The 27879-nt window shown below is 41.0% G+C and overlaps 2 protein-coding genes across 3 annotated transcripts in view; both read left to right on the top strand.

The window, feature by feature from the left end:
- The first annotated feature begins 2460 nt into the window (after positions 1-2460).
- MTPAP (mitochondrial poly(A) polymerase) lies at positions 2461-11482 on the top strand. The gene is made up of 9 exons (XM_078597387.1): positions 2461-2653; positions 4420-4604; positions 5288-5542; positions 6046-6270; positions 6894-7108; positions 8539-8765; positions 9306-9398; positions 9677-9750; positions 10354-11482. The coding sequence occupies exons 1-9, from the start codon at positions 2461-2463 to the stop codon at positions 10747-10749; spliced, it is 1863 nt and encodes a 620-aa protein (XP_078453513.1). The 3' UTR covers positions 10750-11482.
- Positions 11483-12647: 1165 nt separating this feature from the next.
- MINDY3 (MINDY lysine 48 deubiquitinase 3) overlaps positions 12648-27879 on the top strand; it is a 57327-nt gene continuing 42095 nt past the window's right edge. For both annotated transcript variants that reach the window (XM_078597364.1, XM_078597373.1), the window contains exons 1-9: positions 12648-12799; positions 16063-16142; positions 17631-17691; positions 19521-19718; positions 23927-23978; positions 25082-25196; positions 25504-25577; positions 25801-25880; positions 27014-27084. In XM_078597364.1, coding sequence (XP_078453490.1) covers positions 12712-12799; positions 16063-16142; positions 17631-17691; positions 19521-19718; positions 23927-23978; positions 25082-25196; positions 25504-25577; positions 25801-25880; positions 27014-27084 — 819 coding nt within the window. In that variant the 5' untranslated portion in view covers positions 12648-12711. The remainder of the gene's footprint in view (positions 12800-16062; positions 16143-17630; positions 17692-19520; positions 19719-23926; positions 23979-25081; positions 25197-25503; positions 25578-25800; positions 25881-27013; positions 27085-27879) is intronic.

Raw genomic sequence — 27879 nt, 5'->3', positions numbered from 1 at the left:
TTACGATAAGCAACGAGGGATTGTGTCATTATTGGGTTCAGCCATTTGTAACATAATCAAGCACTTTCAAAGATTAAGAGTGAAGGCTCAGTACTGGCAAATCGACCAAACTTCCTGTTTTGACCGGGTCAGCAAACGTCTTAGAAATGCTGTTCCGGTATCTCAAAGCCGTAGTTTTTTTTCCAGTTTTTTCAGCTTCATTTATTAGGTATAGCCCGATCAACCATGCAGCTCTTGACTCGAGTGCAACCGCGACAAACAAAATGAACAAAGAACAAAATCCATGAAAAAACAGCAAAGTCTTCCAGAAAAAACACCGTATTTCAATGCTGTGTGCAAAAATCCCAGTGGGATACAAGTCAAACAATAACAACCATAAGACAATTTAGATTAAAGTTATCAGGCGAACTCTGTACTTCAACAAATATGGCTAAACCAAACGTTTTCGAAACCACCAAAATAAAGCTATAAAAACAATATAATAGTGATCATAGGAACTGTGATTCAAATTTAACAATAAACGATATACATAACATGTACTGATGTACGACCAAACTGTGCAGCCATAGCTGGCAGCATGAGTCCCTCCATAACAGCAGGAGTATCAGTAGCAGTATAAAACATTTCCAATGCACCTTTAAAGATAGTTAAATATCGGCACACGGTGTCCTTGGGTTTCTTTTTTAAATGCTTCGATTAACTTAATGTTTGAACTCGTTGTCAAGTGCAATCAGGTGGAGCGGCTACCTGGACAATGGGCGGGGTTTGTTGAGGAGTGGGCGGGGCCGGCGCGAGCAGGGGGCGGGGCTATATTGAATTGGACAGGGAGGGGCTATAGCTTTACTCTGCGTTGTCCATAATCGAGAGGGTTCATTTTGGGGTTAGCTCTCTTAAATATAAGTCTCTTTAAACTTCGCCACATTCAGTTAGTAAGGTTAGTGTCACGTGGACAAACGTTACTAATTACAACACTTAATTTTGTTTACGTGACAAACCTTACTAATTGGCTGTGTCGGGTGGTGGCTGTTTTACCCAAAAACAAACCTTGTATGGATATTGGCCGCGAAAGCCGACGTGTTAACAAAACGGGATATTTTTTTCCAAGTATCAAAGTATGAAAAAATAAGAATAGGTTTGACCCGTTCTGGCAATAAAACAGGTGTTAAGATGTTTAAACAACAAATAGAAACCTTTTGTAAGGAATCTAAGTTATTGTATTAACCACACGTATTTGTGAACATGCAAATATGCTATTTGTTTTTTTCGGTAAAGTCACGTAGGTAAAAAATAAAATAAATGAAAACTAAATTAAATCACGACGTTTCGGGCGCAACGATTGGTGAGTGTGTGGGCGGGCTGTGGACTGGGAGGAAAACGATGTGAGGAGCGGGGTGGGCGCAACGTACGGAGTTCAAACTGAAGCTTTGTGATGCCGGGGGCGGAAGTAGATAAGGAAGCTAAGATTAAGCAGCCTTTTGTTATGCTGCTGGGGGGGGGGGGGGTAAATTGCGCAAGCTGAAAACAATGTGTGGTAATGGTGATGGTAGTTGTTTTCATTTATTTAGATTTTTTACCTACGCGACTTTACCGAAAAAAACAATAATAAAATAATAAATGAAAATAAATCAATTAAATCACTGTAGCTAGTTATTTTGCTGTGCCCTTTTTTACACCTGATGAAGGAAGCTTGTGTTGCCTCCGAAACGTCGTGATTTAATTGATTTATTTTCATTTATTATTACTTTTATTATTTTTTACCTACGTGACTTTACCGAAAAAACCAAAGAGTATGAATCCTTGCAATCACGAAAGCTTCAAATCTAAAATGCAAACATGATCTTATGGCATTGACATTGCCGTTTTGTGTTAAACAAAGCTCCCCGTGTGAGCCGAACATTTTGGTAACCCTGACGCACCGGGAGAGGTTCACGGTCCACGTGTCAAGACTTAAGAGCGCTCGGGACTGGAGTTGGATAAACTACGGGAGTCGATGTTACACTTGTGGTTGGAACGTCATTGTTGAAGTCATTAAAAAAAAAAGTATGCAATGCTTGAAAGTAAAAGCGTGGTTCAACAAATGCACGCGGCTCGCCGCGTTGGCAGCGTTGCACACGCACTCCTAAGAAAGGGGCATCGCCCGAAACGTCGCCTATTCTCAGGCAGCGTTGTTGGCGATGATGGGGGGGGTGAGTCGACGCGACACCCCTGGGTAAGATGGCAGCAGCGGGTGCATATACCGGATATGACGTAACGACCCGAGCCCGGGTTCCGGCCCCTCCCCTTATGCAAATCGCGCAGCCTCCAATATTTAATTAACTCCTCATAAACATATTCTTGGGTCTTTCGGTAAAGCCACGTAGATAGGTTCAAAGAAAATAACAAACAACAATATTTACAAACAGTGCGTACATTTTGATAGTTAAAGGTCGCTGACGCGCAGGGGGTCATAGGTCAGAGGCGATGCGCTCGCGCTGGAAGATGGCGGCCTCCTTATGCTCGCTGCTCGTGCGGCGTTCGCCCTCACGTCTCAGCAAGGCGCTCTCCTCCTCCTGCTCCTCTTGTCACGGCCTCCTGGTCAAGGCCGCCTTCTCGCTGGGCTCCTCCAGCGCCGCGAGCCTCTCCGAGGCGCCGGACGACAGCAGATGTGCCGGAGGTGAGGGGTTGGCGCGGTGGGGTTAGCCGGCGTTGCCGGGCACGTGTGCGGGGGGAAACTCCGGGGCATGGGACTCGTGGTGGGTGAAAGGAGTTGATAAGCGAGGAGGCAACTGGTCACAGAGATGTCTCAACGTTACGCGGGACCCTGTGCAGACACGGTGTTCAGAGACAGGACATGTGCACAGAGACGAGCATCGTGATACAGTACAGACCGTTCAGGTACCAGAGGTGTGGACTCGAGTCATGTGACTTGGACTCGAGTCAGACTCGAGTCATGAATTTGATGACTTGCGACTCGACTTGGACTTGCATAACAATGACTTTGTCCCACCTATGAGATGTGGACTCGAGTCATGTGACTTGGACTCGAGTCAGACTCGAGTCATGAATTTGATGACTTGCGACTCGACTTGGACTTGCATAACAATGACTTTGTCCCACCTCTGTCAGGTACTAAGGTGAGACATACACAAGGCCACTGAGGTGCACATGCAGTCGTCATATAGGGCACTTAGTGACAGAGCAGAGGCACATAGTTATACAGGCAACTGAACACGGTTCATAAGAGTTTTTTTTTGGGTTAGATCGCGTAAATATAAATGTGTCGTTAAACCGATCGCCACCTCGACACAGCCAATTAGTAAACAGAACACGGTCATTCATTACTAGTACAGCACACCGGTGTGTTGGAGAGTAAATTCACAATATTTACAATTCGAGTACGACGTTTCGCCAGTAATTATAACTAGCATCATCAGGCGACAGCCAGACTTGTGGATAAATCCTCTTGTTATTAATTAGAGGGATAAATGTGATGTCGTCGCCTGTGAGGCAATGAGATGCGAAGGCCAGAGGTTGGGGTTAATGCATGCATTAAAATTTAAATGTATGAGAATTACCGGTTAGGTTATTCATAGGGTAATCAACATACATTATGCATGCACATTATGCTTGTACATCCTGCCTTTTGTACGTGCACGAAAATCGCAGTACCTGTTTTCTGTGAGGAACAAAAACATTTATATTTACGGGATCTAACCCAAACTAGTGCTGTACTAGTGACGACTTGGCATGGTCTGTTTACGTGACAACCCTTACTAATTGCCTGTGTCGGGTGGTGGTGGGTTTTAACGACACATTTATATATTTACGCGATCTAAACCAAAAAAAACTATTATGGCCAAAAAATATATTTTGCATAATATTGGTCGCGAAAGCCGACGTGTTAAACTTGTATATACGTATTAGAAGTACGCCAGTTTTTAAAATAAAAATTTCAGAACCCAAATTATTTCAACAAGCAGTGTTTTTAATTGCTTTACTGTACCAAACGTTCATATCCCATTGCGAAATCGTTCTAATGTCGTCTGTGTGTTTTAACATACTTGTACATGTGTGCGTGCAGACAATATAAAATATGGGAAGCGATAGTGGTGAGCACGCTGCGCTATGAACCCAGCAACCCGAGTTTGATTCCAATATCAGTGACACATATTTACGGGATCTAACCCAAACTAGTGCTGTACTAGTGACGACTTGGCATGGTCTGTTTACGTGACAACCCTTACTAATTGCCTATGTCGGGTGGTGGTGGGTTTTAACGACACATTTATATATTTACGCGATCTAACCCAAATGCGGCTGGGCATGGTCCTGGCCACACCAGCCCCTCATGTGCTGTTCTGGCCTTAATAGGTGCTCGCTAACACCACTTGCCCTAAAAGTATCTTAAGGCTATGAGGATAATTATTATTGTCTTTGCAGAACATGTGCCTGTCAGAAGCTCCAATGGAGCGAGGAGTACCTTCGTGGAAATACAGGAGAAGCGCATGCAGCAAGCGGATCGGAGTGTTCTCATCAGCTGCCCCAAGAGCATTGCCAAGAGCAACCTGCTGCAGTTCCTGTCCAACCATGGACACATTAATAATTACTTCTTCTACGAATCGTATGTGAGTAGCTTGTTTTTAATATACTGCATAGGGAATAACTCTTTGGTTGTTTCGGTAAAGTCACGTATAAATAAAATAAATAATAGAATACGACGTTTCGATAGCAACACAAGCAACCGTCATCAGGTATGAATGAATGAGAAAACAAACTTAGTAAACTTAAAAAATGTAATGCAAAGATTGCTAAATTTGAAGTTAAGTGTGAGAGAGAGACAAACACAGACACAGAGAGAGAGACACTGGGGATTGAGTTCTGTCCAAGGAACAGCCCACATGCCTAGGCTTGGGACCCCACATTCGATAAATCATTGATCGCCTCAACTCCTTTACCAGTGACTGCTCGTAAAACAAACAAAACTTTGCTTCACATTCAACCTGTGCCAGATTTTATAGATAAAAACAGTTAATAGATTATAAAAGAGCAGTTGTATTCACATAATTATTGAACACCATCTGACATGGTGTTTAATTGTAATATTGTATGTTCCATGATGTCTACTTCAGGGCTTTCCCTATTTCTATTCACTTCTGCTGTATTTAAGAGTTATAGAATGAATGGTTTTTTTAAAATGTGTTAATTGGTGATAAATATGCTACTGTATGTGTAAGCAATTAAAAAAATCTACAGAAATGGAAAAAAACTCTTGTTATGTCTATCCTTATTGCTGATGCTGTGGGGACAGGGTATGTACATGCTGGTGGAGTTTGCAGACAAGAATGGAGCTCAGGCCCTTTGCGATGCTGGTTGCATCCCACACACGAAAGGGGAGTTCCCGATGCCCTTCCGCTCACGCGTTCTGGCCATTCGGCCCCGGATGTTTCCCAATGCTGCGTCTGCACAACCGACTTCAACGATGCCCGAGACCGACATCCACATCATCAACAGAGAGCCAGTGTCGAACAAAGACATTATTAGCAGGCTCAACAGCCTGGAAAGTGTGAGTTATCAAGGCTTAATTTATACAATGTCACACATTAAAATATATGCTTGGGTTAGGTTTGGTGTTTGCACACTTGCCCTCCCTATATAGTTGACAGAGGCAACAACCAGAATATGTTGACTGACAATACAGTTTGAGATGTAATATTGCAATTTTGTGTTTTGAAAACATTTGGCAATTATTTACATTTGCATACATTCCCTCGTTGAAGTTTTATATCAACAAATATTGTGTATCTAATGTGCTTAAAATAAAAACCAAGCTGATTCAAATAATGAAACGTTCCAGTATTAAACAGAAAAATGCAACAATGATGAGGATTACCCATTGTGTAAGTTCCATTGGCAGCCCTTGAACACCACTTCCAGATGCTCTCTAAAGTCTTAGTTTCGGAAGTGCTGTGTTTGTGTGCATGCATGTACATTCTTGCATCTGAGGACACATGCGTGTTTGCCTCTTCATGTATGTGCCTGTGCGTGGGTGCATGTGTGTGCTTGCAGACGGAGCAACAGCTGCGCACTCTAGTGGATATGCAGCAACTGACAGATGCAGATGTGCGCCTGCGCTTCATGGTTTGCTCGCTGCTGCAGGACATGTGCGCCACTATCTTCCCCGGCACGCTCGTGCGCCCCTTCGGCTCCAGCATCAACTCATTTGGGCACACCGGCTGTGACCTTGACATGCTGCTCGACCTGGACGGCGTGCTGTTCGGAAACAAGAGACATGTGGGTTCTGCTGCTTATGCTCCTTGTTGGTACTTGTGTGTAACCTTGTTGGAGGCAATAGCCACTGGGCTAATTTGCACGAATTTCACAAATTCTCACAGAAGTATAGTGATTTCCGTCGTAAATATGTTGAACTTCTTTTCGCACCATACTTTCACTCAGACATGTAAGAGCTCATGGTCATTTAAAGTATCTTTTGCAAGGAAGATCTGAGATGAAATACTAGAATTGTTTTTTGCAAGGTACAAAATTCAAAAGAAACTAAAATGTTCCATAAAAATACGTATCCAAAAAAATGTGCAACTTGTATGCACAGGTAGTTCCCGGAACAAAGAAGTTGCAATACAATAATGCTCCGTCTAATTGGAGAATATCCGTGCTCAAGGAGGCAAAGGACTAAGGTGTGGTGTTTATGTTGTTCCTGATCAAGAAATGGGATTTCACATACCCGTTATCAGAGGTGGTTGTCTCCATAGGAAGACCACTGAATGATAGATTAAGTTGTGCCCCGACTGGTATTTGAACTTGCGTCTTTCTGATTGTGAATCAAGAGTTCTAACCACAGTGCCACCTAGCCCATTAACCCACAAACCCTGCCCATTTTACACAATGTGCTGGCCCAGGTGGTGAAGAACAACTTTGAGCTGGATTACCAGGTGAAGATGCTGTCGTCAGAGCGTTCCGTGACACAGAGCGTGCTATCGGTGATGGGGGAGTGTCTGGACTACTTCAGCCCAGGCTGTGTTGGCGTGCAGAAGATCCTGCAGGCACGCTGCCCACTTGTCCGCTTCTCACACCAGCCTTCAAGTTTGCAGTGCGACTTCACTGCCAACAACAGGTGGCCTCTTTACTCAGCCTCTGGCATCATAGGCCGTGATATTTCAGTGTTTCTGCCCATGTGCATCGGTTATCATCACTTTACACTATCAATACATTAATGAAAACAAGTAGATTACAGGTATTCTCAATCCTCTGGTGAATTAAGGCCCCCACCATGCCATATCGGTTATATATGTTTTTACCATTCATCACACTGCATTACCTCAATCTGTTGATGAACGGAAGTAAAATAGATTTAAAACTGTTTTTGAAATGTTCATGTTTTTACAACTATACTATTGGATATTATCATACAAAAATGCGGATGTCACTGTGTGGTGCCGGCCCTAGAGAGGCACGGCGTGTGATGCACTTATAACGCGGACATCACGTATGTAGCGACATCGTGGGTGTCACTGGGTAATGTCGGCTCGAGCGAGGCATGGCGTGCGATGTATTACCATCGCGGACACTCTGTATATGTGGGTGTAGTATCAGCCCTAGAGGGGGCTCTGTGAGCGCTGGGTCATAGCGCTCAGTGGTACCACGTGTGGCGTGCAGTGCTGACTCCTACAGGAGGGAGTGTGAGAGTGTCAGCGATGGGATGAGGTTACCCCGGGCCATGGCACTCGTTGACCCCGGAAGGCACGATAAGTAAGATCTACACAGGGGCCCCAAGTAGGGGCTGGGGGTGGTCACGTGCCGGGGCTAGATCCTGCTAGAGTGTTCGAGAAGGTGGTCATGGCCAAGGGCGGGGCCAGCCACGGCCAGCGAGCATATAAACCGGGTCCCCGAGAGGGACCGGGGTTCTGCGTTGCTGTTGTCATCTGAAGATCTATGTTCTACATCCAAGAAGAAGTGGCCAACATGTGGACCTGGACCCAAGTTGGGGTCCGGTCCGTTGTAGCTACTCCCAGTGTAACTAGTGTAGTTAGCCTGGTGGTCCACCACCATAGGTTGTTATCTGGTAAAGGGGTAGTTACCCCTTTGTGTTAAGTGTGTTGGTATAAATTAATGTGTTGCCTCCAAAGAGTACGACTGCGACTCAGTTGAATACACTACAACTGGTGTCTAACTGATTTAAAAATGTCTTTGCCTTCACACATTTTACTAATTCCAAATCTACAACCAAATCATAAAAATACCATGACTCCATAACTACCAGGGGTTTATTATATATAGTGCTATTATAGGGATCGCATATTGTTAAATATGGGTCTTAGCATTTATATTGTTCACGTGATAAGTCTGATTTCACAAATTGTAGATTAATTTGCGATTTAGATTTTGTGCTGCCAAACCTAACCCTTGCATTGTGAGATGCCACTGCTCAGGCTACAGTATTTCCGTTATAATTTTTTAAATTAAATATCCGTGATATCAAACAGTCCCTTTTCCCCTTCAGTTAATCTTGTGTTTTCTCTCCTTCCCCCATCTCGGCACTGCAAGGATAGCACTGAAGAGCACAGAGATGCTGTACATATATGGGCAGGTGGACGAGCGTGTGCGGCAACTCGTGTTCGCTGTGCGAAGCTGGGCACGCTCACACGGCCTCACCAGCAGCATCTCGGGTGCCTGGATCACCAACTTCGCGCTCACCACCATGGTGCTATTCTTCCTGCAGAAACGAAGTCCACCCATTGTTCCTACGCTGGAGCAGCTGCGGAAACTTGCAGGTCCGAATACTTCAACTCGTGGCCCCCAAGCCACGCACTTTTCCAAGGCGTCTCTTACAATCTGAGAAGCGCCTTTCTACTGTCTTTAACATTCCTCTAATGCATTGCTTTAGAGGCAAGGGTTTGTGGATTTCGATAAACTGTTAGGTTGAGAGGTGGCCAGATGGAAGTGCAGCAAATGGATTTGTGAACCCCGCTGTGTATGACCACTGAGTTTTATCCCCTCGTATGCATGGCTGTGTGCCACAGAGAATTCCGGGCTCGGATTGGCCTGTTCAGTCAACAAAATGACAAACGTGCCATGGTCATCATCGACTATGATGGACGAACAAGAGAGAGAGAGAGAGATCCCCTCATATGCATGGCTTATCTAGATTCTCTGGATTCTTACCTTGATGCATTGACCAAACATACAAATGTAGGTGGCTCCTGAGGCTTTTCTTGGTAAATTACATTATGATGCTTAAGTAAATATTTCTGGACAATTGTGATGCATTTGTCATGCATCCAATAAGCACTTGTTTATATGACCATTTACAGATCCTGAGGATGTACAGATCGTGGAAGGACATGACTGCACTATCGTGAGCAATTTGGAAAAAATAACATCTTCTCAAAACACTGAAACTTTAGGTCAGTATTTTCCCATCATCTTTGTCGGCTTAATGTATTTTTTTTATATTACATATTTTATTCAGTTTTGGGAAAGTGTGGATTTTTGTCAAGATTTTTTGTCCAATTTCATGACATGTATTATATTGTCTTTTAACTGATTACAATCTTATTTGCAGGTTTTGTGTTGTAGAATGTGGTCCAGTACAATGCTGATTTAAATGTGACCTCTACAAGATATTTGTATGACATTAACTACAACCAAATATGTATATGCATTTTACCATTACTTATTTTAGATGAACTGCTGGTGGAGTTTTTCAACTTCTATGGAAGTTTTTCCTTCAGTAAGCATTCAATAAACATATGGAAGGTAAGTTCTGGATGCATTCTTAATTTCTACATTGACATAAAAACAAGTATTCACCAAGTAATGTCCTACTGAGACAAAATAATCTTCAAATTAGACAAAAATAGAACTCCACTGATGTATGGAAAATGTATATAAAGTTATAGATATTGTTAAATACAACTTCAAAACTATTTCACACACTACACCTCTTTCACAGATCCGCCCTGACCAATTAAACACCCACACCCAGAGCAGTATTTGGGCATGATGTAACTCGTATAGACTTTCACAAATGTGACCTTTTCACATACAGTACTATATTCTTAATCTAGTGTTAATTTACTGCCAAAGTACAATTACATATTTAAATGTCTGCACTTTATCTTTCTCCAGTACCCTATTAGTGTATGGTGTAACTGTCACGTTTTAGATATGCTCAATATCTAAACTTTTTACATATCCTCCTATACCTCATTCCCCAGTGAGTCAGATGTGCGACATTGTATTGTGGTAGCATTTAGCGAACATTTTCTTTCATCTTGAATATGGAATATATAATCTAAATGTATTCTAAAATATAAATATAATCTTTATCTGGACTGTAAATATACGCATGCATTTCAGGGCTCCGAGCAGAACAAGCCTGAGAGCAGCCCTCTGTATATCGTCAACCCATTTGAGCAACACCTTAACATCAGCAAGAATGTAAACGTGTCACAGCTGGAGCGCTTTGTGCAGCTGGCTCGCAACAGCGTGTGGCAGCTTCAGCATCAGGAAGAGCAAAGCAGCCCAAAGACCAGGCCCTGGGGCCTGACTGCTGTGATGTCCAGCCAGCTGCAGAGTAACAACACAAAGGGACGTGGAAGAATGAAATCAGGAGAGACACTGAGCAAGATCCGATCGCTCCTAGAGAACTCTGTATTGAACAAGGCAGGTGGCAATGTGAGGAAAATGCAGGGTGGATCTGGTAAGAGCATCAAGCAGGGTGGACCAACTAAAACCAATGCCAATATCAAGTGACTGTACAAGCAATATGGCTCATCATTGTGTGAACTGCAGCGATCGAAAACAATTATAAAGAGCTCAATAGCTGAGAGCATACAAAACCTTTAGCACATCAAAGTAACTGTTGAGTTGCGATGTTATTCACTATGAGTAAAACAAATGTCAGGGGGAGGAAACCTAAAAAAGTATTTCTGTTTCGGAAAGACGGTTTGTTTTCATAGTTTTTGACACAAAAGAGGGCTTATCCTATGGTTTTGTGGTAAATCATTGTTGAAACGTATTTGACATCATTGGGTAACTTATAATTTCGGGTGTGGTTTGGGGAATGTATGTAAATTTGAAAGTGAATGTAATTCAATGTTTTACAAAATTACTTTTGACGTGTATGTAATTACATGGCAGATTTTTTTTCATTTATTGTTTGAGTTGTTCCCTTTGTCTCATTGGATTTTGAGAGATCCTTGACTACCATTGCCATCTATATCTCCTGTGCGTGCGTCGTTTAGAAACCTTTTAGTCTTGATATCAATGTGTTTATTTTTTAACGCCACTTGCTCAGTTTTGGCATTTTAAATACAGCACCACATTTGGTGTACCTTGCAAACATAACCTCAGCATTGTACATAATTGAATAATAAAATGTAATACTATATTTACGTGTGTATTGTATTTAAACATAAAAGGGTAATTGTAGGATGATCTCAAGACTGCATATCACAAGTAATTAAAAAGTTACACTTTGTTCATAGCCATAAATGTGTCATGTGCAATGCTTGCATTATGTGCAATTTATTTTCTCATAAATCGTTACATTTATCAAGTCCCGAGCCCTCAAATTACAGTATACATTGTTGAAAACGATGACCATGATGATGGGTGATAATCTTGCACCCTGAAGATGATGTTATGAGATGCTGTGCGCATTCTCCCACTGTGTGATGATGCCGACTGAGGATGATCCTGTTGGTGTTGCTGCTGATTTTCATCCTCGCAGCAGCTTTTGGTGAACCATCGAACAAAGATGGTCACTGCATCTCGCACTTTGAGATGTGCTTCTATGGCTGTCTGGAATTCTTCCGATATTAAAAAGCCACTGGAGCTATGCACTTTTAAATCTAAACTGAAAACTGATTTCTTAGTATTGCTTTTTATGTTTAGTTTGTCCTTCCCCTGCACCCCCCATTAGCATGGTTGGCTACGTATGTTGCGAAATAATGTCAACATTCTTGTCATTGCTATTACTGCTGTTGCTGTATTTTTGTTTATCAAGCAGCCTCGCTGAAGCGTGTAGGAGGAAACAATTATAGCAACGTTGCTATAATTTTTAGCAACGACTTCCTCGGCAGCAGAAATAACAGCATTCGTCATCGGCAGAAGCCGAGGTATTTTGATCATCACTGGCCAATGAATTGAGTGATACAGCTGAGGGTGAAGGGATTTAGCAGTTTTAAACTGTTTTGCAGAATTTGCCAATTTCACAACTATTTCGTCGACTCAAAAATCTAATTAGTTTTAACGGCATTTCAAATGAACATTTTACAGTGCCTTTAAAGTAGTTTAAGTTTGGGTCCAGGGATGTTGGGTACCAGTCCTAGACCAATCGTTTTTGTGACTGCGTTGGCACAAATAAAAGCTCACTACATTCGTTGAAAACACGACTGAAAGAAAGCATAGGCGATGTTTCAAACAATGTTTTTTAGTAGCACGTGTGAATATCTTTATATTTCGTACACTCCCATGAAGGCACTCCATAATGCCCCCACTACCACCTAGTGGGTGACACGCATTAATTAGTGGAATCGGCCTCAAGTCCCCCCCCCTCCCCCATGCATCGCATCCCATGAGGTGGGCTCGTCCAAAATTCCCTACCCACTCGTCGCCTCCACTTGGTTTCGTCGCGAGGTCACGTGGGAACCCGGGCGACCAATAGGAGGCGTTGCTGTTGCGAATCCTACGCGGCGCGGTCTCGGCGCCGCCATGGCGGACTTGCGTGAAGTCGCCGACCTTTTGTGGGGCTCTGGCGGGGCCAGGGTTGCAGACGCTGTGTTTCGGAGGTGGACGCAAGGTGAGAATTGCTGCGGGGGTTCGCCCGAGGTCGGCTTTCACAATGCAGTGAAACCCCGTCCGAGCTTGGCCGCTTGAGGCCTAGCTGACCTCCAGGCATACCGGCTTTCCTGAATAGCCCGGCCGGGTTCGGGACGCGCTGGGTTCCCGTGTAGGCGCTGTTTGTGCCACGGTTGACGCGGCTTTGGTATTTTGGTTCGGCGACGTTTCGGGCAATGGCCCTTTGTTTACCACGGAGCTAGGGCAGGTGTATGGGCGTATTGAGCCATTGCAACAATGACTACACTCCCTTTGGGCCGCTCATCTGACTCATTGTGTTTGTGTGGGCGTACGATAGTGATTGGTATCTGCGCGTTTTGTGTGAGAGAGTTGTGCGTATAAATGAACGTGTTGTGGTTTTGTGTGCGTTGTGTGACCACATTGACTGTGCCTGGGTGTTATTGTGAATATTTTGAGTGTTGTGTGGGTAGTAGAGGACCCCTTGCGTCTGGAGCAGGATAGGCACCGGCCTAGGCCTCTGGAGTAGAGAAAGTCTGGTGCACTGGTTCTAGCTCTTATACCACGATGGGTGAAGAGTAATTGGGAAAGAAAGTAATGTATAATCTAAACATATTTATTTTATCAGGTAAGGCCCAGTGAACTATATAGCTCTTTATCATAAGTGACCAAGTCACAAATGAAAGCCCAACGATGTGGCTTATGTGGAAATGTATAGCCAAATACAAAAACGCATGCTTCTAATTGTGGAGGTAAAAACCCGAGGACCACGGGGAGAACATGCAAACTCCAAATATACAGGCATCGGGATCGAACCCAGGACCTGTATTCCTGGCGAGGTAGTTAACATATCGCCACCGTGGCGCCGAAGACAACAGGGATATGCTCTTTTAAACAAAAACCATATAGGGCGTCTGGGAACGTGACGGTGAGGTGTGGGCAACCTTGGCTCCCACTCCCAGCCTCATGTGGGCTCGCCTCCCAATCTGTCAACAGGAGGCCTGGAATGGTGGGAAGTCCCCACCGAAGCTTAACATTCATTGCTGGATGCATGCAAGTCAGATGAGTCAGATGTTTTCAGTGACCTCATCAATGTGTTGGCTGAAATGTCATACAAGGCGCGCCGAGAAGCGTGTCGAGCCCTCATTTGATTTTAAGCAGGATCAGTCCTGTGTAGACATTAAAATGCATATTTCTGTACATTTTATATTATGGTACAGCTCTGAATTCAATTTGCTCTGCCAAAAGCAATTACCTTATACTACGAAGCGGTGCAAATTTATCAGAATGTAATATTTGCTTTAGAGAATATTAATGATTCCTTCCAGCAACTTATAACATCTGATAGACTAAAAATCCGGTTTGGTTAAGAATATTCAAAGCATCCGTAAGAAGCATGCTTGAGGAGATGATCAAGTAAGCAAGGAACAATTTAGAGCACAATAATGAAAGACGACGGTGGTATTGCCCAAAGGTAATTGTGTCCGCATGGGGTGGCATCCATGATATGTGAAGTGTATAAAGTGTTCCACTTTCACTATGATTTTACACCTGCATCATACTATATATGGCAGTCTACAGTGCATTGAATTTATGCAGTACCCCTGAAACTATCCCCTATTCGATACTGATCTCCAAAGATGAAGCAAAAGGTATATTTTAAGTTTAGATTTTATAAAGCCTTAAAGTATAACCAAAGGCTTTCAGACGTATACAGTCGAAGGCTAGATATGCCCAAGTAGGGCAAAAACTCCAAAGGGATATCTTTCAAAGAATTTAGCTGATAAATGTCTAATGCCATGTCTTACAAAAAAAGTGGCAGTGTGTTCATGAAATGAAGATATAATGTATTGATTTATAAATAGTAATGGCAATTTTGTTGGTGAAGTGAAGCTATTGGAATGAGAATAGGGGTTTCCCCTTTTATCTGGCAACAAAACAGGTGTTAAAGTTGTTAAAACACCAAACTGAAACCTTTTACAAGGAATCATGTCTGCATTAACCACAATACATTAACCACAATACTTGCATTTTGACCACAAGTATTGTGGTTAATGTAGACATGATTCATTGTAAAAGGTTTCAGTTTGGTGTTTTAACAACTTAACACCTGTTTTGTTGCCAGATAAAAGGGGAAAACTGTATTCTCATATTTTGGTACTGGCAAAGGAGGTCCCATGATGTAGAAGCTATTGGAGTGTTTCAAATTGTTAATGTAATTTACACATGTAACTGACACAAAGAATGGTAGCATTTTGACGCAGTCACTGAAACACCATTTTTCCACATAAAACGTCAGGGTCTGGCTCGTTTTTCTAGGAAGTATTGAGCGTGATGTAGAAAACCAATGTCCTGATGACCATTATTCTTGAGCATGACCATATATTTCTCCAATTTCTTAATCATGCCTGTCTTATTTTACACCACTCAAGGTTTAGTGGGCATCATCATTCAAGATTCTACACATTATAAAACCGAGAAACCACAGTTTCTTAAAAATATCATGGAACACTATTAAAGTAAACTGCATTTATTTAGTAAGCATGTTGAAATAAAATTAAAGTGTAGGGGAATTAACTTGTAAAATATGATGGCTATTTATTGCTGTTTGAGAATGGCATAAGCTGGAGGCTGTTGTACAGTTATCACAGATGTTGACCTGTAAGTGTAATGACATGTACACTTAATCAGTATTTGCTGTTTCAATTAGGAGTTTGCATCAGTGTAAGTTGTAATCGCCCAACGTGACAGTGTGCCAGTGGTGTCTATTTTTCTTTGACTATTAATAGCCTGACTGAAACACTCAACTGATTATCTTTGGATAGGATGATGTGGTAATTTCCATTGGACTGTGATAAATGTTAACCTTTGGTCTCTCGCAAATGTGAAACATTGCAAAATTAAATATTTGTATACCTCTATATATTTTTTATGAGTTGCTATTCTCTATAATTACCAAGTCAATAAAACACATTGCATTTGAATACACACTTTGAATGAAAATACATGGATATGTTTTAAACGGTATAATTGGGTTTTACTCTTGAAAGTGCCCAGAAAATACATTATTACCCTTGTCATGTACCAGTCCACGGCATTAATTACATTTATCCAAAACAGAAACACTGATAGTGATTTATGGTTTGTGGGTTGGACATGTGGGTGTGGGGCAGAAGTTTGTGGTGGGGTTCTCATTGTGGACGTTGTGCTTTTTCTCAACAATTGAAGTGACTTTGTAATGTCTGTGATGTGTTGTAAATTGTGAAGGTTTCGTGTTCAGCGAAGATGAGCCCACTGCATTGGAGCAGTTTGAAGGGGGACCATGTGCGGTCATCGTCCCTGTGCAGGTGAGCTTTGTGCTGCTGCAGTTGCCACACTTGGTTAACAGATGAAAGCCTGTGTGGAACACATTATGGACAAGCCCAATTTGTGGGCAGCATATGGGAAGTCAGCTGGCCAGTGACCCATCTGATTTACTATATCGTATCGATTTTTATGGCACTTGAGTCAAACCATAAAAAAATATTTCAAGATAGGTGCTGCAAATTCCATTTACGAACAGTCCGAATACTTTAGAGATTGGCTGTGTTGCAGAGGTGGCCGGATGATTATTGATATTCTGGATTTGTGCAGTGAGTTTAAGGTCTCAGCTCAGTCACCAATGACTCAACAAAATAACCATCAAATGAAATTTGCTACTGTGCTCAATTTTTTTAAATTCCAGATCTTAAAATTAAAACATCTGTTTTACTATAATAGAGGTTTTTGGGTTAGATCGCGTAAATATATAAATGTGTAGTTAAAACCCGCCAGCACCCGAAACAGCCAACTAGTAAGGGTTGTCACGTAATCAGAACATTCCAATTCGTCACGAGTACAGCACACCGGTGTGTTGGAGAGCCAAGCCACAACATTTACAAACTGAATACGACATTTCGTCGCCTGATGAAGCTAGTTGTAATTACTGGCGAAACGTCGTACTCCGTTGGTAAATGTTGTGGTTTGGCTCTCCAACACACCGGTGTGCTGAACGAGTGACGAATTGGCACGTTCTGTTTACGTGACAACCCTTACTAGTTGGCTGTGTCGGGTGGTGGCGGGTTTTAACGACACATATATTTACGCGATCTAACCCAAAAACCTCTTATGGATGATATTGGTTGCAAAAGCCTACGTGTTAATCTGTTTACTGTCATGTGTTGAACATTACTGCCATTTGTATTTGGTAAGAAACTGCTCTCCTCTACTGTGTGAACCAGAGGTCACTTGAAGGGATCTCAGAGGTAGCTCTGTAGTATCTTTTTCATAGACCATTTTCTACCATGAACTTTGCACTGCTGTGTGAGAGATCTGAGTGTATACTTTGTCTCATGACTGATGCCGGAAGCACAATCATGATAAAATAAGGGAAAAATGTAAAACAAATAAAAATGGCTGTGTGGGAATCTTTGTTTACTTAAATTTGTTTCAAATTGTGCAATAACATGCAGTATTTCTACTTTGTAAAGCACATTTCATCATTCTAACCAAATTCTGCTGCTACCCACTGCTGTTCTTGCTCATTGGAAATCAGAACAATGTTGACATGGCTTGGAAGAATCTTCAATGTTCGTTTGATTTTTCTATTTTATTTTAAGTCAAATGCCATGCGTAGATATCTGTTTTTACATTCAAATATTTAGTATGGAAAAATAGGTTGCAATAAATATTAAAGTTACACGTTCTCTATGTATTATACATTGCAAAGCATTTTTTCTTTCGGAAACAGAAATATAAAACGCAAATATATGTTTTGTAAGTGCATAAAATTTAAGCAAATATTTTGCTTTTCACAGGCATTTCTGCTGAAGAATGCACTTTTTGGCAGCGAGAACATAAACTGGAAAGAGTGTTCAGGTACAAAGACGCCGGCATATCCTCTTGTATGCCACATTGTGCGTAGTGTTGCATTGGCAAGCTGTCACCTGGCCCTCATTGCTGATATATTAACCGTTTAGGAGGTTTGATATGGATGATGTGCTGCCAGGAGACCAGAGATTTCGTATATATTCTCCTCCTTGAGGGAGTGATTTCATGATTTATGGATATAAACAGTGCAAGCCAGGCCTTACAGTTTTTACAGCATGATTTGTTTTAGCAAATGTTTAGTAGTTGTGCTAAAATTATATGTTGGAAAAATATACAATTTGTTTATTCTTTAACATTTCTCTTAATAGTAAAAAAAAAAATACTGAGCAAGATATGTGTAAGTATTCAAAATATTTGATCTGCTTCAATTTGGGATTCAGTGCGTTAACATTGTTCATGGCCAACATTAAATTTTTATCTGAAACCTCAGCCTAAAACACAATCACTAAAGGGGCAGCGTGACCCATGCAAATATGATTTAAGCGAATGTAAAATATGGCCTGATTTTTGTCTTGTTGCATACCATTTTAAATTGGATTGCACAAATCCAGGCATGCACCAACTTCCACATCCATGCAAATGCCTCAGAGACCAAGTTGCTTAAGTTTGTTGCTCAAGGCACGTAGCCCATTGCAGTCTGCTATTGTTAGTTATTCCCACTGTTGTACATTTTTGAGGCCCTTCCAATGTGTTCTAAATTCCATTTTAGTGTGAACTCTGATTGCAAGTGCAAACAGTTGGGCTGTGGATAGAGATCCTGAGAAACCTGGGGCATGTCTGAGTACAGGTTACCCTCACTTTGTGCAGGTTTGATTTTTGCTATTCGCATATATGCGGCTAACTTCGCAATAAGGTGTCAATTTACTCAAATACGGTCCGGCAGTCGGACTTGGAACAACTGTGTTTTGCAGTATGTTGTACTCGGCAAGCAGCCGTCAAGTGCGGTTTTGCTTTGTGTGCCCCTTTTTTTATCATCTGCAGAATAAAACGATGGAAACCTGTATGGGCTAATGGGATGTGATAGCCAATTCTGTTCGAGTCATATTACTTTTGTCGTTGACATGTGCAGGTCACTTTGACTGGTATATCCGCCCTTTTTAAGCTATTGACTGACATGTAGCTCTTTCGTCATTTAAATATTTGTTCATTGCGCAATAAAATATTGCCAGAACAGTAACAGGCAATAGTTGTAAGTTATATTGCAGGAATCATATTTAAAGTATTAGTTCATTATGCCTTTGTGATGTGTAACTTTTCTCTGCACTAGCTTATTCATACCTTATTAAACATGCATTTATCTGCACCCATGATTGGAAATTAAACGATTTTCCTGAATCAGTACAGTATGCACAGAACATTTCCATGATTGGTTCAGAGCATTAAAATGAGCAAATTTTCTAAACGTTTTCGAAACTCATTCAAGAAACAAATATTTTGTAAATATGAAATGGAGGACTATCTGGGAAAAGATGTTCCCCTTGCTTTGTAACTGATAATGCATTTACACTGTATATTGGATTGCATTCCAGTAAAACCTTGGATTGCGAGCATAATTCGTTCCGGAAACGTGTTTGTAATCCAAAGCACTCGTATATCAGTTGTGATCACGTGACGCTCGGCAGACAAAGCGTATACGTACTACTCGTATTGCAAGACCTCACTCGTTTATCAAATTAATATTTGTTCAAATTTTTTGCTCGTCTTGCAAAACACTCGCAGACCAAGTTACTCGCAATCTGAGGTTTTACTGTATTGGGAAACACGTTTTAGAAGCTAACAATTATATAACACTCGTGTGGTGGTGGTGGACCGTGTAGAGGATGAGCGGCGACTACTGCTGTGCCACGGACTGTGCGAGATCCTGGAGAAGGCTCAACCTCCACATGCTTCCTCCCTCTGCCTGGTTCGCTGGGCGAAGGGCAAGGAGCAACTGCCGGGGGAGGATGATGAACAGGATCAGGGAGCACCCAACAGTGCCCCTAGTACACGTGGCCCCAGTTCAGCCGCACACACTGGTGTGTTTTTTTTCCCGGCTACATCTATTGAAACATTGACAAATTACTACCAGGATCACCACTAATATATCCAACATCACTACCATCACTCATACCATCACCATTGTCTTTACCATCACCACACCACCACTATCACTGTCTCCATCCTCATTTGCACCACCATGTCTTCTTCACCATCACCACCTCTTTTGGCCATCAATTCGTGCTCCCACCACTACTACCACCACCACCACCTCCAAATAAGCATACCATGTGGTGAATTGTGTTATGCACATAGTTATAAATGTATCAATGTGTCTTCATTATAATTAGTTGCTACTTTCGTTTTCTTTTATTCTCACACAAGAAAGTTTTTGTCTTGTCCTTTAGGTGGCACTGTAGCATTAAGTATCATAAAACATGCTCAATTGGCTTGTCCTTTTAAAGCACTAACCAGTCCAATCTGAAGTGATTGTTGGTGATTGCTTTTAATTAGTCTTGAACCACTGCTGGATGATGGCTTCCTCACACTGTGTGGATTTTGAGGGTAATTTCACCATATTTTATACTTGTCAGTGTGGGTTAGTGAGGGCACATGCAAGGATATGGGAGCATAAACAGCCAGTGCAGGAATGGATTTGTATTAAGGACTTTTTCCTGCCCACCACCTAACATAGCACTGCAATCTGCCTATGACAATCTACTTTACTTCTAAGATATGTCAGGATCGGGCTCTCAATGGGTGATTTGGTCATAGATGTCTTAATATACTCCCACCTAATGCCAAAGAAAGGTCATTGGTTAATGACATGCATAATATTGCACATTTTACTCATTATTGCTCTGTCTGTATTATGAATTCTTAGTTTATTATAGTTGTGCTCAGGTTGCAGTGTGCAAATTTGGTGAATGTTAGCAGTTAGGAATGGGTTAAAAGTGTTGTTAAGCCGGGTGTGAGTTGGCTGCCTTCTCTAGGGATGTGAATCATCACAGCCCATGTGTAGTCTGCCCAACCTCTTACTCAGTGGTGTTACTGCAGCCAAAATACAAGGGCCACATGGAAAGAACATACAGTTTTAACTTTGTGACAGTTTTTTTTTTCCTATAACGGAAACGTGGCTGTAAGCATTAGGAATGTTGGTAAAAGTAACCATATTTAAAATCATGTAAAATGCCCTGGGTTCGATATTCCTGTCTGGGGATGCTAGTGGGTTATTGACCTGCATGTGTTACTCTTCAATGTTATAAATTAATGTGTATGGATTTTCTTTTGGGATCTCGACTTTTCTCTCCATGTAGCTAATGACCTGTTAGTGAAAGTGGAGCTTAAGTGTGATGCATCATTAACTTTTTATTTAACAATGATATTCTCATGTTCAGTGTTAGAAGATTTTAAAAGTGTGTCTTATTAGCATATATGTGATTCCATACAGTACATTGTATATACTTTATGGAATCACATATGTACTGTATGGAATCATGAATCATAATTCCATACAGTACATGTGATTCCCACTGGACATCTGTGAAAAAGAGCTGCAAAGCTCATCGTAAAGATTCTGATTAATTGTAAGATAAAAACTAGATTGCACATTATTTTCAGTCTTTCATTGAAAACGATACCTAAAAATGTAAGTAGTATCTGGTTTCTATGGAAAATTTAGACTGTTTGGGTGTTGAGTGTCTGATGACGTGAGATAGTTTAATATTTTAATATTTGTAATGGTTGCCCGGTGGCCTTGTGGTTCGTGCACTTTACTTTTTGTTCACATTTCATCGGTTAGGATTCATTCGCAACATACTGATGGTGCAGATCTCAGTCATTATCACTTGTGCTTGTATGCTGCTTATTTTATGGACATAGAAGCGCATATCACATAGTTTGGAAGTTGTACCTCTGTGATGACCATATGTGTAAAATAATGTATTATTGTGTCGGTAATGTAGGAGTAGGCAGGCCCTAGGGCTGATCAGTCACTATGAGATCAGGTCATATGCGACACATGCTTAGAATGGGATAGAATAATGATAGGGAAGGAGGGCGCATGTTAAAGAGCTGTTGACATTTACACTAGCCATGATAGGCCAGCACAGTGACTTAGCTGGTTTTTGTTTCATAATGTCCATTTGTGGTCATGCTATTACAGGGTGGTAACATCATCAACTGCCAATGCCCTCAGTGGAAGTGAAAACAGGTTTCAGGAAGACAACAGGGCAAACAGTTACAATTATGGTTAGATGACTTTAAATAATGTTTATATGTTTAATTTAATTAAGAGCTATGTATAATAATTCGCATTTCTATTTTACAATAAGCACTCTGTAAATGTTATTGAAGATGGCAGTTTGCACAGGGGTCACTCCAAACACATTGAGAGGGATATTTATTGATGCAAGTTGGCGCTTGCGGCAGCTTGTCAAAAAGAATTCACATTTCCTAATAAAGGCATTGCCTTTCTTATTAAATTCACGGCTTCTGCAAGGCACATTTTCGTTTAATCCTATAAGACTCAAAATATTTCACAGCTGACGTGTATATTAAAATGGTAAACTAAGGGCAGTTTTGCTATTTTGTTTTCATTTTTAATACTCTAGCTTACTTAAGCAATCACATTTCCTTAACAGATATTGGCGAGCAAACAAATGCGATCAGTTGGTGTATGGATAATGATGCAAATTAAGTTTTTCCATGCTTGGTGAGTTAAAACAATTATATGTGTCTTGGCCACTGGTTAGGATCTTGCAGACACTATAGTTAACTAGTTGCATCTCCAAGAGATTTGATTGAGGTGGGCTACCATAGCAAACAATCCTGGATCCAAGCACATGCATCCATGTGTTCATTTAATGTGTGCGTGTACATCTGGCCAATAATTTTGGAATCGACTCTGCTGAATGTTCATAATTTCACACATGCATAGTCACGAGGGAAGACATCTGGATGCGCTTTGTTGAAGATAATTTAAGTCACAGAACATGCCTTACCAAGGGCATTTTTGTAAACCAACTGTAAGTTGCATTTGCGTCAGCATTTCCAAAAACCGCCAAGTAGAAGTGACTGCGTTGCTCAGACATCCGACTGCTTAGCAAGCCACTGGGTTTGAATCCAGGCAGCTGGATGTGATTAAATTGGCTTCCTGTGTGTTGGTGAATTGATGTTCTCAAACAGTTCACTAGTTATTGCACCAAAAGCATTTAAAATGTGTCTTTCATCTTATTTAGCTCAATTTCAGCTCTGAGAATTATTGGACAATCTCCTTGGAGAGCACTTGGCAAAGCTTGCCTCCGCACCTGCAAAGGATAAGGCCACCTGAAGGATTTTGCAGGAGATGTTCTAAAATAATTATTTTCCACAGTCCATTCTCTGACAATTGGGACATGCTGTGAGATAAAATTAATTATTATTCTTATGACTGCTGGTAGCGCGATTTGAATGAATTGGGAGAGAAAAAAAGTAAAAATTGTTGACCGAACTTGGTAAAATATTTTTAAGTGTTTGTTTTTGGTTCCTGTCGGTGTCAAAATTAACTTTTGCAAGTCGATCTGTAAATCAGTCGTGTCTTATTTTCTCATTGTGGATATTTTTTTTTAAAACCAGATTAAGTCTTGACTTAAAGCTTTCGTGACTGCAGGAATTCATATCCTTGGGTCTTTCGGTAAAGTCACATAGATAGGTTCAAAGAAATAACTAAAATAACAAAAAAAACTACGACGTTTCGATCGCAACACAAGTGGTCGTCTTCAGGAAAAGGGGGGTTAGCTTCCAAGGCAAACTGTTTATAAGGGTTTGAAATGGGCATAGCCCAAATGTCAGCAGCCAATGATAATGTAAGTGGTGGGCAGCCAACCCAATGGTGGTTGGTTTTCCACCAATCATAGGACTGCCAGGTGAAAATTAGCAGGTTAAAGAGAGATTACCATGTTAATGGAAGATCGCAGAGCCGCAACCAAGGGGGGTGGTGTGCGAAGTGACAGAAAGCGCAAGTTGAAATGGGTGTAAAGCACAACTAACATCGGAAGGTGGTAGGATGGGAACATAGCCAATTATGACTTAAACTGGTTGATAACGTCCTTCCAATGATTGCTCAGTTTGTACCCATCTCGGTTGAAATTGTGTCTTTGTCTATATATATGGATGGCTTCATGAACTAATCTTTGTTGACCCTTTTTGTCTGGGAAAGCCTCAGTGAGTCTCATGAGTTTGTTGTAACAAATTGTTATGTCCACAGATGACCCTTCATCGGATGAAATCACCTTTGAGCGATTTCACAACCTTATACAGTAAGTATTCACAAAAGGGGATATGTTATGAAATATTTTTTAAAACCTAGTCCATGAACATTTTTAATACCATAATGTGTTTGCCATTTCCTGTGAGTAATGGTGTCATTCACATAATTGGTTTGACTACGTAACATAAATCATCATAATGTGAGACTTGGACCCGTTCCGATTATAAAATGAACTTACATTGCCGGAATTTGTGTGTCATCAGTGAATGACAGGCTGCTGGTTGACATCTAAAGCTGAGCAGTCTTTGTGCACCATTAAACTGGGTATTTGAATCATCGACTGAATTTTTTTAAATGTCATATGGAGGACAATATAAATATTAGTTTTTCTCCCCTTTGTATGGTACTGAAATAATATCTGCCTTGTCAATTATTTTATCCACAAACCATGACAATAGGACAACATACATTTTGAACATATGTTACATTGCCATTCATATTTGTCTCTTTTGCTTTTAATAACATCCCTCTTCTCGACTCCGACGCTATAGCCACCCTTGGCACCTCTTTCGCCTTGGTGATGGTAAGAGATATGAAAGTGGCGTTTCATCCATGCTCGTGTGTGGGGTTTAATTAATTTTAGGGCCTGACCTTATGCAGTGTAGTGTGACCTTTTAGCAAAGTGGCACCTGGTTTACAGATTTAGTGGCTAAGTTAAAGTAGTCTCAAAAGCAATACCCTTGCAATTGCACTGCCGTAAGCTGCAAAAACAAATGTGGATTTTATGTACTTACATTAAATAACTAACATTGCAAATAACAAGAGCTGCTTAATAAAGAAAGATACATTATGTCTTAGCTACTTGGTCTTCATACTTATCTACTGATATGCATGCTTAGCTTTTGAACTCGATCACTCATTAACCAAATGGTAGGTTAGCTTCTGTTCTGTGGCCCTGCCGATAACATGAAGAGGCATACCGCTTGTATAACTTGCAACATTGCTTAAAGATGAGTATCTTTTTAAATGCTACTTCAAAGGCTTTTTGAGATTTTGAGTCATGCATGAGGCTATCCTCTGTCTGTGTTGGGTTAGATGAGTGTAGGTCCTGACTTTGAATATCTGTATTTGTGTGTCCCTGTTTCTGTGCAGCAGGGAATGTGTTGCTAATCCAAGTGAGTTGCGAGCTGCCGTCACAGAGCTGGTCCCTGACTTCATGGGTAACTTTGGTGTCCTACTTTTCCTCTACTCGCTCATTCTCACCAAGGTAAGTTTGACTTTGTACATATTGCCTTTATAGCTAAATGTGGAACATTGCTTCGTAGTACGTATGTATGCCACTTGCGATTGTTTAAACTGCTGCCATTAGGAGCGAGACAATGTGATATGTTTTAATGACTTAAATTTGAAATAGTTTTTACATTTGATACATAAGTAATCTGAGTAACTGGAGGCACGAGATGCAATGTGGAACCTGTGCGAGTTTGAATGAGGACCCTTCTGTGTCTACTAATGTTTTATGTATTTTAAAGAGCAGGCCGTTCTATTGACTTTTTCATTTGTTTTGGTAACAGGGAATGGAGAATATCAAGAATGAGACCGAAGATCCCAACATACCTCTGATTGACCCTACTTATGGCCATGGCAGGTGAGCATGGAATATATTGGGGCAATGGTAATCCTCATTATTCTTCACTATAGCCAGTTTATTGTAATGGAATATTTGTATGTTTATTTTCTTTTAGGAAATTTGTAACCATATATATCTCATAAAATGCATGTCATGAATATAACTTTTTTTATTGAGTGTTTAAATATGATTGATGTTTGTGATCTTTCTGAAACATTAGCTGTGTGACTTTCTTTCCCAGCCAGAGTCTAATAAACTTGTTACTGACTGGTCAGGCCGTGTCCAACGTCTGGGACGGAGAGAAGGAATGCTCTGGCATGAGTGAGTACCCGATAGGCAGTTGCTCTGTTTTCACTGTCACAAACATCCCTGTCCAGCGTTCATGGGCAGGAGGTGATTCCAGATGAGTTGGTGTCATTCTGTGAGCACTTTATATTGCTGAAGGAAAGTAATATCACCTTTTACCAGGGGTAAACATGAAGCGACTTTGTGGTTTGACATTTAGTTGAAAGGATTTTCGGCTACTGACGGCAGACTGTTGATGCTTTTTGGCCACTCAAATGCTAAGCAATGGTACCTTTGGGTCATATGAAATGTGTGTAAAACCTGCTCACAGCCTTTTGAAATATTAACTTTTCTTTTGGTAGTTTATATCACACCTCTTCTGTTGTATTACATACTTTTCTGATATCATGATGCAACATTAACTGTTTGGAAATATGAAGCGATACAAAGCTATACAGCTTGATTTAAAGTTATTTATTTATTGGGATGCCACCTTGATGTAATGATTATAGCCCATTGGATTTGCATTCCAGAAATCAGGAGTTTGGTCTCCTGGCATGGGAGTGGAAGCAATGGGAGAGTTTATTAAATCCCGTGCCTCTCCACCCCGCAGTATACATGGCTACACCACAGTTAGTCAATTGGCACATCTTCTATGATGTCTGGCCAGTGTAGAAAGAGTAGACCAACTATCCTCTCAGGTCTCTCTCTACAGCTCCTTTTTGTGGAGGCCCTTCTGCCAACAGTCTCCTGAGCAAGACATTGTAGGGCTGTGCTTTTGCCTTTTAGCTCGTGTATACGTTTTTGTAAAAAAAAACTTTATTACGGCTGTCGTGGAGCATTCTGGGTAATAAACCAAATTGTTGCTGTGCATCTCCACATAAATTAAAAGCATTCTAGGCTGTTGGTTTTCTGACCTTTTACGCACCATAACTCTGGTTGCTTTTGCCCTTCATCAGCATAGTGGGGCAATATAGCTCATTTACCAGTTATACAAAAGTACCTTTAGTCTAGACTATGGGCCATCAGAGTTTGAATGTTTGCCTGTGCTGAGATTTTCTAAATTGGCTTAATTTAAGTTAAGTGCTTGGATATGATTTATTCTTTGTAAAAGACTATATTTTATGCCTGGTGTTTTAACGGAAACTTTATTTCATACTACTTTGCAGGACTCTTTGGAATGCGTGAGCAAGCCACCATTGGCTTTCTCACACTCATGGAATCATTTCGCCTTTGCCAGGTAGGTTGTATATATGTTGAACTTCTTTCGCACCGTACGTAGCCAACTGCTATTCTGTGGGTCTCTATGGGTCTGGGTGTCTGTGGGTTTCTGGTTGTATGTATGTTGAACTTCTTTCGCACCGTACGTAGCCAACCGTGCTGTTCTGTGGATCTCTATGGGTCTGGGTGTCTGTGGGTTTCTGGTTGTATATATGTTGAACTTCTTTCGCACCGTACGTAGCCAACCGTGGTAAGGCAGGTTGCCGCTGCACGAACGCCATTGCTGTTGTAATCTTCCCTGCCGATAAAGCCTTTGCTCATGAACGACTGTTAACCGAACGAAAACATATCTTTGTCCACAAGTATGACTTGAACAAAAAATATATATTATCCTTCCATGCATGATTATTAGCACAACCTTTATTTAGTCACGCATGCAAGCACACTATCACATGTGTTTAAACTGCATATTTAACCACATTTCCCAGATGTGGAAATGTGTGTTCTTGTTCACATTTATTACATTTTAAAGTTTTATATACTAATTGTACTCATCTGTCGTTCTATATCTAATTTAAGATCGTTGGTAAGTGTTTACATAATATTGAAATAATTAGTAAATATGTAGACGTTGTGTTTATATGAGTGTACAGAACCCAGTTTTTAACACTTGGTTAGGTGATTAAATTTAGTCAAGAGAAACATAACATCATAACATGTTTTGATTTAAAGCTTTCGTGACTGCAGGGATTCATATTCTTGGTTCTTTTGGTTAAGTCACGTAGAAGGGAAATAACCAAGAATATCATAACAT

The sequence above is a fragment of the Lampetra planeri genome, chromosome 1, assembly GCF_965212315.1.
Source record: "Lampetra planeri chromosome 1, kcLamPlan1.2.h2, whole genome shotgun sequence".
Classification (NCBI taxonomy): domain Eukaryota; kingdom Metazoa; phylum Chordata; class Hyperoartia; order Petromyzontiformes; family Petromyzontidae; genus Lampetra; species Lampetra planeri.
This window is presented reverse-complemented; position numbering and strand designations above follow the sequence as displayed.